At 46.1% G+C, this 13,910-nt stretch overlaps 1 protein-coding gene across 2 annotated transcripts in view; it reads left to right on the top strand.

Annotated features, from left to right (window-relative positions):
* vwc2 (von Willebrand factor C domain containing 2) overlaps positions 1-12,326 on the top strand; it is a 43,714-nt gene extending 31,388 nt beyond the window's left edge. For both annotated transcript variants that reach the window (XM_034225392.1, XM_034225400.1), the window contains one exon: positions 11,503-12,326. In XM_034225392.1, the coding sequence (XP_034081283.1) occupies positions 11,503-11,654 (152 nt within the window). In that variant the 3' untranslated portion in view covers positions 11,655-12,326. The remainder of the gene's footprint in view (positions 1-11,502) is intronic.
* The last annotated feature ends 1,584 nt before the right edge of the window (positions 12,327-13,910 follow it).

Raw genomic sequence — 13,910 nt, 5'->3', positions numbered from 1 at the left:
ACTGGGTATCTGTAGTGGAATTCCCCCGAAAAATGCTCTTTTAATTACTTCTAATGCGAACATATCCTAATTCTGCAGATTTACATTACAATCATTTAAATATCAAATGCAGGGTGACTTTTATAAAAAAGTATTCGTATGAAATGTGTTCATCAGTGAGCTTGACACTGACTGCTATCATTAAAAGAATCTCTGTGATAAATGTTTTTTTTTTTAAGCAGCGGCTGGTCAGTTTTAAATATTGCAGGGAGTAATGGAAAGTCAGGAACAGCCATAGGAAGTTGTTAGATGAAGAACTGCAGTCTGCACACCTTCAACTTAACAAACTACTCTCACTCTTTGCAGAAAAAGCCAATTATAGCCTGACTTCTTAATTTAGTGGGAATGCTGATAACAGCATTCCAACTATCTGTTCTTCTACGCACAAAATTCTTTAATTTTATTCCGCCCGTTATTTTGCCGGTCTTCTTCTCCCACATTCCACATCGCAGAAACTCCGTTCAAACATCAAAACGTTCAGCTCGGTAGGGAATCGATTGCTATTACTTTTCTTACTCATAACTTTCATAATTCCAGGGATACATCCCATAATTCATCAAATTTCTAACATGGAAGTCAATGGAGAAACTCTTCAGACTTGAACAATCTTCATGCAACTTCAACTGCTAACTGCTCCTTCATACTTTCACTCAGATTTAATTTTGCCTTCATATTTTCTTTTAAACCTGCCATAATTCCCAAACCCTACATTCCTGAGACATAATTTTTCATGAGAAACGTAGGAAAACATCTCGTAGCTTAAAAAATTAAATTAAGCAAAAATAATTAAACAAAATGCCTCTTGAGGGCATGAAGTGACAAAAACGTTCAACATGTCTCCATTAAACCCCATTGTAAGTTCAGCCTCATCTTTCCCCACCACAGCAGCTGCACACCTTTAGTTAATCTGCCAAAAAGGCCACATTATTAACCCGAAAGTACACAAAAAGTACACTTCAGATGCTCAAGTTCCTTCACGCTTTGAAATTTCACCGATATCTGTTACGGTTCTTCAACAAAACGTTCACATGTAAGAGTTTTATCTCTCATTCAGAACAATGAAAATGCTCTCCTCTCACTGATTACTGCACATCACCATGGAAACCTTTGATCTCAAGCTCAAAGCTCAAATATAAACACCTGTGTCATGGAACACGATGATGTCATAACTATAGGTTACTTACGTAACCCCAGTTCTCAGAGTAACATGAAGTGAGATGTCTCACTATGGGATGCGCCTCATCGCGGAGCAAACAGAAGCATCAATCTCATTACGCCAATCCTGATTGGCTGGTGATCTTGACGTCAGCGTCAGGGAATTCACCCCCTATAAGTAGCTTGCGCCACGACGCATGCGTCATTCAAAATAAGCACCTCTTCTCGCTTCACCATAGCAAGGAGGGCCGTCTGGTGAGACATCTCACTTCATGTTACTCTGAGAACTGGGGTTACGTAAGTAACCTATAGTTCTCATTCATAACACTCCGTTCGATGTCTCACTATGGGAAATTGTAGCTCCCGTATTGTCAGACGAGCTTATCTCGAAAATCACCAAACCAACCAGAACTTAACAGGTAGAGCTCTGACTCAACCAGGTGCCCAGCACTGCTTGAGTCACACTGGGAGCAGAACGTCCAGCCTGTTAAGAGGCGTACAAAAGTGAGCGGCGAGGACCAGCTCGCCGCTGCACCAATGTCTTGGATGGGAGACATCCTGGACAGAGCCCAGGATGCAGCCAGACCCTGAGTCGAAAGAGCTCGCGGACCCGAGGGTGCCTGCGAACTCTGACTCGTATGAGTCCCAAAGCAATTGCTTCCACAAACCAGTGGGAGAGCCGTTGCTTAGTAACAGGATTGCCCTTATAAGGGTTAGCCCAGGACACAAGGGGTTGGTCATTATGACGAAGCACCCTTGATCTGTCCCTGTACGTGCGTAAAGCACGTGCTGGACACGGCAAATCCGGCCGCTGTTCCCCGGAGGAATACAGTGGCGGGGAGGATGCCTCAATGTCAAATGTGGTACCTGAACCAACTGCCTTAAGATAAAGGCAGGGTTGGGCTTCAACCACACTCTGTTTGCCCTGGGGCGAACTGAGTGCATGAAGACTGTACAGATAGTGCATGAGTGCCACTGGCTCGCTTGGCAGCTGCCAGGGTCAGCTTCATGTCACACTGTATTCAGATTGTGCCACTCACGGGCCAGGCCCATAGAGCTAAGCGCTCTGGGTGTGGGTGAAAGATCGCCCCCCCCGCTTGGGACAGTATGTCCCTGCGTAGTGGGAGCTGCCATGGCTGCCCGCACAGCAGCTGATATATCTCCGCTAGCCAGTACATAGCTGGCCAGTGCGGAGCTATCAGGATAAGTGTGTGGCGTTGCTCTCTCACTCTGGCCAGAGTTGGGGGTATCAGAGCCAGGGGTGGGAACGCGTACAGAAGGCCCGGGGGCCAATCGTGTGCGAGTGCATCCACGCCTAACGGTGCATTTAGATCGCGCATTGAAAAGAACAGCTAACACTGAGCGTTGTCTTTCGATGCGAACAGATCCACCGCGGCTCTGCCGTAACGCACCCACAGCTGGCTCACAATCCTTGGATGTAGAGTCCAGTCTGCATAAAGTGGTATACCTCTGGACAGTAGATCTGCCCCGAGGTTCATCACTCCCGGTACGTGCGTCGCTCTCAGAAAGAGGAGACGTCTACCGCTCCATAGGATCAGTTTGCGCGCCAGTGTGTGTAACTGGAGAGAACGCAAACCCCCTTGGCGGTTAATATACGATATTGTGGTCGTATTGTCTGTCCTCACGAGGACGTGATGTCCCCTGAGGAAAGGCAGAAAGCGTTTTAGGGTGAGAAACACCGCTAAAAGCTCCAGGTAATTTATGTGCGCCCGCTGGAGGTCTCTGCTCCAGAGACCCCTCACCGGGCGACCTTCATAAATACCTCCCCAACCTGTCAGACATGCGTCCGTGGTGACCACTTTCCATGAAAGGACAGCACCCATAGGCACACCTCGTACTAGAAAAGTCGGGTGCAGCCAGTGGCGCAGTGCCATTACGCATTTCACAGTAACCATCACTCTTTAGGGTTTAGTTTTAGGGCGGCCACCCAGCGCTGAAACTCCCTCATGTGTAAGCGTCCCAGTCGTACGACCAGGATGGCTGACGCCATGAGCCCCAGCAATCGCAGGCATGATCTGAAGAGAACATGTTTGCGCAGCTGGAAAAGAGCGAGACAAGCTCTGAAAGCTTTCACTCTTTCCGCTGACAAGCGAGCTGAAAAGGGCACCGAGTTCAGGCGTAAACCCAGGAAGAGTATAGTCTGCGCGGGGCACAACATGCTCTTCTCTGTGTTTATTATGAAACCCAGGTTGAGCAGGTGCTTTACGAGGACATTTGTCTGCGTAACAGCCTCCTGCTCCGACTGTGCGAGAAGCAGCCAGTCGTCCAGGTAGGTCGCCAGGCGAATACCCTGTTGTCTTAACGGGGTTATCGCGGCTTCCGTACATCGTACAAACACCCTTGGACTGAGAGACAGACCGAAGGGGAGTACTCTGTATTCATAACAGATCCCCTGAAATGCGAATCCCAGATATTTCCTGTGTGGGTAATATACTGGGATGTACGCATCTTTCAGGTCGACTGATGTAAACCAGTCGTCTTGTCGCACGAGCCGCAGCAGAGATGTGTGAGTGAGCATTCTGAACTTATATCTTTTTAGATATTTGTTCAGAGCCCTCAAATCAAGTATTGGCCGAATTCCGTTCCCTCCCCGTTTGGGAACGAGGAAGTACTTGGAATAGAAGCCGCCCTGACTCTGCTCGGCGGGTACAATAGATATAGCCCTCTTTTCTAGGAGTGAGAGAATCTCTCTCTCCAGAATATGGGCTGACTCTCCTCGGGCCTGCGAATGCAGAATGCCCGAGAAGCGAGGGGGGGTGACGGTGACTTGGAGTCTGTAGCTCCGTGTAACTGTCTTGAGAAACCCAAGCAGATGTTGTGAGCATCTCCCGCTGTATGCTCCTTAGAGCCAGCTGAGATGTCACGTCTCTTCCCCTCTGAGTCTCTATTTGTTGTGTTATGGTGCCCTCCAGTGTCTGAGCACTGTGGTGCCCCATTTCGACAATCCCCACCGACACAGCGCATGCGTGTGGCGGTGGTGCCCTTACGGCTCCAGCCGGCACTGCGCATGCGTGTGACGGTGGTGCCTTCACAACCCCAGCCGGCACTGCGCATGCGCGTGACGGTGGTGCCTTTACAGCTCCAGCTGGCACTGCGCATGCGCGTGACGGTGGTGCCTTCACAACCCCAGCCGGCACTGCGCATGCGCGTGACGGTGGTGCCTTTACAGCCCCAGCCGGCACTGCGCATGCGCGTGACGGTGGTGCCTTTACAGCCCCAGCCGGCACTGCGCATGCGCGTGACGGTGGTGCCTTTACAGCCCCAGCCGGCACTGCGCATGCGCGTGACGGTGGTGCCTTCACAGACCCGTCAATTGTCCGCCCTTTGAGAGAGTCCGTAGCTGCTCTCAGAAGGGGAACAGTTGACGGAGTGTTTATTGTTTTTATTGTTTTTCTTTTCATTTTTTCGAGCTGCGCCCTTGGCTCGAAGCCTGGATGCGTCAGCGGAAAATGTTTTATGACATCAATAAGTGTGTGACATGTGTTTATGCAGACTTGAGGATGGTGTTGAGGCATCTCTCGAGGCGGCGGGAACACATTTAGAGCTGGGGAACCGTAGACTTCTAGCTCTGTCACAGAGGGGAGAAGGAGGGGCTGTCACGCCGCTCGCTTCTTCTTCCTCGATTGCTGGCCGAAATTCTGGGTTGGCTGCGCCTGGGCTGCAGCCGGAACCGGAGATTTTCTAGGCCAGCTCGCCCTCGTCCCCTGCCTGGGCTGGGGACTCGGGGTGGACTGCGACCTCTGCGTTTTCGGTATTTTGAACCGAGCAGGGTTTGGGGCAGCTTGGACGAAGGGCTGCCGCTGCGAAGGCAGCGGCTGGGCCCTTCGAGGGAGGCAGAGGTGGAGGGCCTCGTCCTCCTTCTTTTTCGACTCACATCTCCTCTGCATGGAGGCAAGAGCGGAGCCGAAAATCCCCTCGGGAACGATGGGTATGTCAAGCACATCCTCCTTTTCCCGGTCTGGGAGGTTAGTGAGGTTGAGCCATCTAGCTCTTTCCTGCACCACCATGATCCCCATTGTTTTGCCCGTGGCCTGGACGGCGCAGCGTTGGACATGGAGACAAATGTCTGTGACCGCGGCCAACTAATCCAGAACGGCCGGTCCAGGATTACTCAACATATCCTCACAGAGCTCCGCTTGGTATGCGGTTAGCAGTGAGGAAATGTTCAGAGCCCTGGCGGACAACGCTGCGGCTCTGTAGGACCGTTCAGTCATGGTCGACTGGAAACGGTCCACCTTCGCTGGCAGCGTGGGGTTCCTGCTTGGTGACGGGGCCATCCTCGGTAGGAGGTGGGCTGCCACCAGCAGTTCCATCGGCGGTATGCGGAGCAGGTCGAGCCTCTGCGGGCGAGACCATGGTGAGGTCTCGCCGGGAGCTCCCGCCTGGTGAGGCGTGGGGCTCCGTTCCCGCGTCTCTTGCCGCAACCGGGTCCCGGCCTGACACGGCGTGGGATCCCGGTTCCGCAGCTGCCACTGTTAGTGAGCCCCAGACCGACACAGTGAGGGGCTCAGTCTCTGCGGCGGACGCTCCCGTGTCTTGATTGCCAAACGGCGAATCAGTGGACATGAGGGAGTCCTGTTCCAACAAGCTAGCTTGGTGTGCTAGCCGTCGGTGGAGGCTCTTTCGGGTGAAACGGGCACAATGCCCGCACGAGCCGGGGTTGTCGATAGCCTCCTGGGCGTGTTCCAGCCCGAGGCAGGACGAGCAGACCTGGTGTGAGTCTGTGCCTGCTATCTTCAACCCGCAGCCGCATGACCGAGCCTCCGAGTCCCTGACTCCTCTGGTGTGAGGGGGGAGAGGCGTCCATCTTGTTCGCCTCGTGGCGTGGAGAGGACCCGCTCGTAACAGGTACGTCGTTGAGAGAAAAAGTGTTACCAACCCGTCCTTAATCCGGAGAAAAAGGGACGGTGTGGGTCCTTTGTTCTCAAAGAATATTGACTGGTGTGTCAATATACTTCTAATCCTTTTCTCCTCCGTGAGAGAGAAAAAGAAAAGCGTCCTCGCTACGGTGGTGTCGGTAGTAAGGGGAAGCTAGCTAGCAACAGGTGCGTAGCTAGCTTGAGAAAAATCAAAACCTTACCTTACTTTCCGGGGAAAGAAACGGCGAGGTCGATTTTAATACTAACTGGCGTTAGTATTACCGTCTTCTTGCGAAGCAGAAGGAGTAGCCGGCGAGCGCCCGTCGACCGAAATGGTTATATTTGGGTTCAGTCTGTGGACCGTTAAGCTTGTCCGGCTACTATAGAGATGTGCTCTGAAGCGAGAAGAGGTGTTTGAATGACGCATGCACTATCTTTACAGTCTTCATGCACTCAGTTCGCCCCAGGGCAAACAGAGTGTGGTTGAAGCCCAACCCTGCCTTTATCTTAAGGCAGTTGGTTCAGGTACCACATTTGACATTGAGGCATCCTCCCCGCCACTGTATTCCTCCGGGGAACAGCGGCCGGATTTGCCGTGTCCAGCCCGTGCTTTACGCACGTACAGGGACAGATCAAGGGTGCTTCGTCATAATGACCAACCCCTTGTGTCCTGGGCTAACCCTTATAAGGGCAAGCCTGTTACTAAGCAACGGCTCTCCCACTGGTTTGTGGAAGCAATTGCTTTGGGACTCATACGAGTCAGAGTTCGCAGGCACCCTCGGGTCCGCGAGCTCTTTCGACTCAGGGTCTGGCTGCATCCTGGGCTCTGTCCAGGATGTCTCCCATCCAAGACATTGGTGCAGCGGCGAGCTGGTCCTCGCCGCTCACTTTTGTCCGCCTCTTAACAGGCTGGACGTTCTGCTCCCAGTGTGACTCAAGCAGTGCTGGGCACCTGGTTGAGTCAGAGCTCTACCTGTTAAGTTCTGGTTGGTTTGGTGATTTTCGAGATAAGCTCGTCTGACAATACGGGAGCTACAATTTCCCATAGTGAGACATCGAACGGAGTGTTATGAATGAGAACTATAGGTTACTTACGTAACCCCAGTTCTCAGAGTAACATGAAGTGAGATGTCTCACCAGACGGCCCTCCTTGCTATGGTGAAGCGAGAAGAGGTGCTTATTTTGAATGACGCATGCGTCGTGGCGCAAGCTACTTATAGGGGGTGAATTCCCTGACGCTGACGTCAAGATCACCAGCCAATCAGGATTGGCGTAATGAGATTGATGCTTCTGTTTGCTCCGCGATGAGGCGCATCCCATAGTGAGACATCGAACGGAGTGTTATGAATGAGAACTCCAACTGACATGCTCAGAGCAGCATATTTCAGATAATGGTTAATGGTCCTGCCCTCAACAGCTCTACGTCCATTATGGGGTGTCATCATATGCTGTTTCCATGGAAACGCATCCCTCGCCATAAAAGACGATGTCGCTATACATTAACTCCTATGAAAATGTTGAAAAAGTGCTCAAACTTCACATGTTTGCTAACAGTCCAGCCGTGAAGACATCTACGGGACAGTTTTGAGATTTCTTCAAATGCCGTTGCCATGGCAACACAATGCTCGCCATGAAACGGTTTTCTCATAACTTCAGTGAAAATGCTCCAGACGGCCCAAAACTTCACAAGTTTGGTAACGATGCAGCCATCAACGCATCTAAGCGTATTAAGGGATGTCATCAAATGCCATTGGCATGGCGACAGATCATTCGCCATCAAGTTAGTTCAAAAGTTTGCAGTTCAAATATTCTGCTGCTTTTCCAAGCCTTTTTACTTTATTTTCTTCTCTTTTCACACATTCAAGCCCCCAGTGTTCATGTATCATTTCAATCTAATTCTACACTTTCTTCTTACACATTACATTTCAGCATAGCAGTTTAGCGTCAGCTTTTCAGCATAAAGCATTCCCACTAGCAATTTCTTCAGGAATTGCATTCTCTAGTTCTGAATGAGATCCTGTCAGTAACGGCCACTGTCACCAACAGAAGTCTTTCAACAAATGTTGATGGTTGCGTATTTTTCTTTGCCTTTTATAAAACTATTTTAGGAAACAATCAATGAAAGCTCAGACGTGAGATTTTCCACTGAGAGAAATAAAAATGAAGGACAGCACATTTGGTCTCTTGTGTTCATTATTTTTATTTGAATGCCTGCACTCAAGTTTGCTGGGATGTCATTAAACTTAAAATAAAAACACAGGATGACTTTGGCGCTGAACTCCATATGGGAATGTGGTCACTGCAACAGACATGGTGTCTAAAAGTTGCAGAAAAACAATTACTGAATTCCTGTCCTTTCAAACTAGCTTGTGTCTTATTGGCCTGTATATGTATTTTCACATAGAGGGTTTTCTTTGATCAGTCTTTGTGAACATCTGAAATAGCCTTTATGGCTGGGTTGATCTGCTCACATCCTCTTAGAGTACATACTGTACGCTCATATTACTAAATGTAGGGTGCTACCAATTAAAATGTCATTCTTTTCTGAGAGCGTTTTCATAATTCAGATGAAGGTCTATGGTGGCAAACAGATGCCAACACGCTACAATGTCCCAAAACATTTCCATTAGGAGAAACGTTGCAGATCAGAAATTATGCAAATGTCACAAAACACATGCAAATGACTTCGTTAGCTAGCTAGCTAACAGAAGATCTGAAAGAATATTGTAAGGAATCATGCTATGACTTAAAATATACAGCCAAATGCTTAACAAAACACTTTTAGGGGATCAAAATGTTGCAAACAACCTTCATTAAGTCAATAAACATGCATAAAAGGTTAAAGTTCTTTGAAGAAAATATGGACAACATCCTAACTAGAATTCACCATGATCTGTCAATCACAAAGTAGCTATGCACCAGAGCATATACTTCTTCATTGTCTATTTGACTCTAAATGGGACCATCATTTACTAAGTGAACTGCTGTATTGAAGAAGAGAAGTGCAAGAGACCATAAACCCAGGGAAATGTTTACTGAGACACATCAAAGAAGAAGTAGGGTCATCTTTTCGTCAACTTCTATACAATTATAGTGCAGGTTTAAGGCACTTCCGCCTTGGCTTCACTTTTCAGGCCCGGAGATGGCTGCTTGGCTGTTAAAAGCTAAAAGGCTAATAAAGATAAGGTAATTCTAGCCTGCACAAGTCAACAGCAAGGGCTCTAATCCTTTTAACGTTAGTTTGTGTCCCCTGCTACCTTTAATTAGCCTGAAACACTCTTTATCAGTAATTCCACTTTTACACAGCAATCCCCAGTGCTGACATCAGCCAATATTACTTCCCATAAGGGGGTCATTTCTATTTCCCAGCGTACTCATTCCTGTAGATTGGTAATAGCTGTCTTTACAGTTCAAATTGCAAAAGTATGTTGGGAGATGGAAACTTCAAATTCAGTTCGAATGGATAAAAAACCATTCAGTTACTGTGGAGATGTTCTCATAGAAATTTGAGGGCGTAGGTGTAAAATATCTGTAGGTCATAAGCTGTAGGTGGGTGATTTCAACATATTGACCCAGAGTAAAAAAACATTGCTGAAAACATAAAACAGTTTGGAAGGTCTCCTTAATGTGTCATGTTAAGAGGATGTTTTATTGAGCCGGGGAGAAAAGGACACTCAGGACTTGGATACGTTCCCAGCATTGCTCAATAGTACATATAGTGCAAAACAGAAGAACCTGAGAGAATAATTGGGCTATAGGCAAGGCAAGGCAAGTTTATTTATATAGCACTTTTCAACACAAGGCAATTCAAAGTGCTTTACAAAAAATGAAAGACATTAAGAAAATGGCATTTAAAATCAGTCATTAAAAAGAAAAGCTAATAAAATAAACATTAAAAGAAAAAATACATGGATAAAAGTTACAGTGAGTTAAATTAAACATTAAAATAAAAAATACATGGATAAAAGTTACAGTGCAGTCTAAGATATGAATAGTTTAATTAAAAGCAGCGACAAAAAGAAAAGTCTTCAGCCTGGATTTAAAAGTAGTCAGAGTTGCAGCGGACCTGCAGGTTTCAGGGAGTTTGTTCCAGATATTTGGGGCATAATAACTGAACGCTGCTTTACCATGTTTAGTTCTGACTCTGGGGACAGAAAGCTGACCAGTCCCTGAAGACCTGAGAGATCTGGATGGTTCATAATTTAGCAGGAGGTCAGAAATGTATTTTGGGCCTAAACCATTCAAAGCTTTATAAACCAGCAGCAGTATTTTTGAAATCTATTCTTTGACACACAGGAAGCCAGTGTAAAGACTTCAGAACAGGAGTGATGTGATCCACTTTCTTAGTGTTAGTGAGGACTCGAGCAGCGGCGTTCTGAATCAGCTGCAGCTTCCTAATACATTTGTTAGTGAGACCTGTGAAGACACCATTACAGTAGTCGAGTCTACTGAAGATAGAGATTTGCTGCCGAAATTACGTAATTTCGGATGGTGGACCTACAGAGAGTTGCTATCAGAAACAATGCCTGACGTGTTTTGGACGTAATATGGTATTTTTTTACATTAGCAAGCATTGCTAACACTCAGAGCTAACCTGTACTGGAGAGCACATGTGTTTAAAAAGCAGGAAATAAAAAAAGGAACTCACCTTGTGGTAAACCCGCAAGAGAAAAAGCATTTGAGCTCCATACTGTTTCAGAAATAATCCTTGATGTGGTTTAGAACATGATGGCATTTTATCACAGCAGAATGTAACTTTATCTCCGGTAGAATTCTGATCAGGCATTAGCCCCGCCTCCTTTTTTCTTTTTTTTAAAACTAAGGACCCAAACTCCGCATTTCTCTAACAGGGCTGGAATAGAGGAATATGATGGATGTCTAAAATGCATGATCTGTTTGTATTTTGAGAAAAACACATCATGGACATGTTTTTATATATCTGAGACCCATAACATATGCCTAAAAATAGCATGATAGGTGACCTTTAAGGGGTATTCCCTCTTGCATTGCGTTATACTGTAGGTGCATGTAAATGGTCTGCAAAGGCTAAAATCTCAAAGTTTCCTGCCTGAAACTTCTCCATTGGACTGATTTGTTAACTTCCGTAACAGTTGCGTTACTATTGGCTAGTGTTCCAACACATTGTACGTGGTAGGCTAAGGGGCGGAACATCCGTAAGTGGTTGACCAATCACAACAGAGCCAGCCAGCTAACCAATCAGAGCAGACTGGGCTCTGGTTTCAGACAGAGGGTGAAAAGAGGTGCGGCAGCATGAGAAAAATAAAGAGCTTTTTGAACAATAAAGCATGGAGACATGTCAAAGAAGTGGTACAAAATATAATTATGAACTTATATATATAATTTTGAACAAAATAATTATGTTCATTTCAATTTAGCTACATTTTGCTTTTTTTGTGCCTTTCCACAGGTCCAAATTGCTACGCAGACACTTCTGTGATACCGGCTGGGCGCGAGGTGAAGATTGATGAGTGTACAATCTGCTACTGCACATATGAGGAGGGCACATGGCAGATTGAGCGTCAGGCCACCTGCAGTAAGAACGAATGCCAGCGGAGCTAAAGACTGGCACAGTCAGAGGGTACTTTGGCACGCAACACCAGCGCCAATCCGCATGTAAACTCTCAGCCTTTCACCCTCTCTACCGGACACCAGTGTTGGACAGCAGCCCTCCAGCATTTCAGCATTTCTAGTCACTTCTGTATTACTGAAGAAAAAAAAATGCTTTTATGAAAGTTTATAATCCACACACAGAATATCTATTTATCTATGTATTAAATTATGTATGAATATATTCAAATACATTAATGCTGAACTAGTGAACAAATATTTTTTATAGGCTCTGTATTTTATTAAGCAATGTATTGGACCAGAGGTCAATAAAAACAGAATGTATAGAATACACACAGCTGTCTTTTGAGGGAATAACCTCAACTTCTCGACATGTGGGGACAAATCCTGACACCCGTCCCCCTACCACCAAAGTGCAGACTAGACTGTTAGATCCATTTCAGAAGAATGGGTAAAGATTTGCTGTGTATAGAACGATGAAGTGGAGACTCAACAACAACAACAACAGAGACAAAAACAAGGGAATTCAATAGGACTTGGACTGTTTCCTGATTTCTTTTATCTCTTTTGGATGTTCAAATGTGTGTTTTGATTTTAAAGTGATTTTTTGTATTTCTTGGTACTGTGTGTTCATGTTTCAAATAAATGCCATTCTGCACTCTGTAATTGCTCAAATGGTATACTCTGTACTTTCCACAGAGTCAACATGGTAACTGTGATGACAGTGTTTTACTGACTTCAAATGATACTGAGATGGAACTAGCAACTTAATTTCCTCCACAAATGATGTGTTTCAAATATCACAGGTAGCCTTTGAATGCGACAAACCTGAACAAATGCACTCTTTAGATGTTAGCATGTTTTTGGCTTTTGAGGATGAGAACTGTGTGTGATCGCTTCAGCCTGGTAAATAGTTAATGAGTTGTCATGAGGATATTAAGTTATTCAGCCTTGCTGCGGTTTAATTTGTAATAGCAAAAAGCATCCCCACAGAGGTTGGAATACAGATTCTCAATAGTTGCCTTAGGTTTTCAACTCCATTAATAAAAGCCAGACTGGACCTTCGAATGTCAGTGATCCCAATTTGTTTCAGAAATTTGGAAAATGAAAGGTCACAAGACTCGTCTTCATCTTCAGTTTGATGAATGTGGTAGAGCCATTGGGTCCATCGACCAGCAGCACATCAAAATGAGGATTAATAATTTAAATCCAGGTTATGAACACTGAAGGGCAGGCTGTGATGAATGGATGCAGATGTTATGTTTCGTTTTTTTCTGTCATCTTCTAACATTCACAGCTCTCTGTGTCCCCTTTTGCAATGTGCTAGCCACTCGGAAAACTCTTTGATCAAGGGGTAACCAGACAACGGTGTTGCATCTCCTGCAGAGAGACGTGCCTGTCAGCCAGTCAGCAGGATCGAGGTAAATAAGCCTAAATGCTTGTACATGCTACGTGACAGGCTTCTCTCAGAGCAGTAGGGGAGCGGTGGCACAGATCTATTAAGGTTTCCTGGCCAGCATTAAGACCTCGGTTTGTGACTGTAAAGGTACTCTCAACTCAAACTCATCCATTCCAGGAAAACAGAACCTGTGCTGGTGGATACAAATGGTAAATGATTGTGGGATTTCACCCATCCAGCAGTCCTTTATAGCAATACAGAGTGCTCATTTTCTTTTCCTCCCTCTCGCCGTGTGGTGTCTTTTCTCTCATCTAGCAAGATAATAATCCCTTATGTCGGCTATGTATTAAGCTAGTGAAGTAATGAATCTGACCGAGGATGTTATCTGTCACCCCTTTCTGCTCTGTCCAGGTCATTAACATTCACAATTGGCTTTGGATCAGTTCATATTCCAGCAGTATTTCAACAGCAGCTCTGTGTATGATGGGATGGGAAAAGCAGTGATTAGGCCTATAGAAACAAGGCTGGATCTTTTGCTTTGAAATTAAATTCCCAGAGTGGTACACATCTAAACCCAGCCATTAATTAGACACATCTGTTGGAGAAGCCCATAAGAGATTAGCCTGGTCTCCCCAATGCTTTAACTTTGTAATTAGGCTTCTGCCCTGTTCTGGACAATGTGCAGCGCCGCAGATGAGATGTGTGTTCACATTACAGTTAGTGATGAAATTCATTATACATCTTTAGCAATCGGCCAGCTCTGTCATTTAAAATAAAGCGTTATACGTTTTTGAGTAACACTCAACTTTGCCACCAATCAAAAGTTGAAAGCTTCATCAGTGTGCAGC

This window comes from Gymnodraco acuticeps, unplaced genomic scaffold (genome assembly GCF_902827175.1).
Source record: "Gymnodraco acuticeps unplaced genomic scaffold, fGymAcu1.1, whole genome shotgun sequence".
NCBI classification, from domain to species: Eukaryota; Metazoa; Chordata; class Actinopteri; order Perciformes; family Bathydraconidae; genus Gymnodraco; species Gymnodraco acuticeps.
The sequence above is the reverse complement of the archived record's forward strand: the minus strand, read 5'-3'. Positions and strand labels throughout refer to the sequence as shown.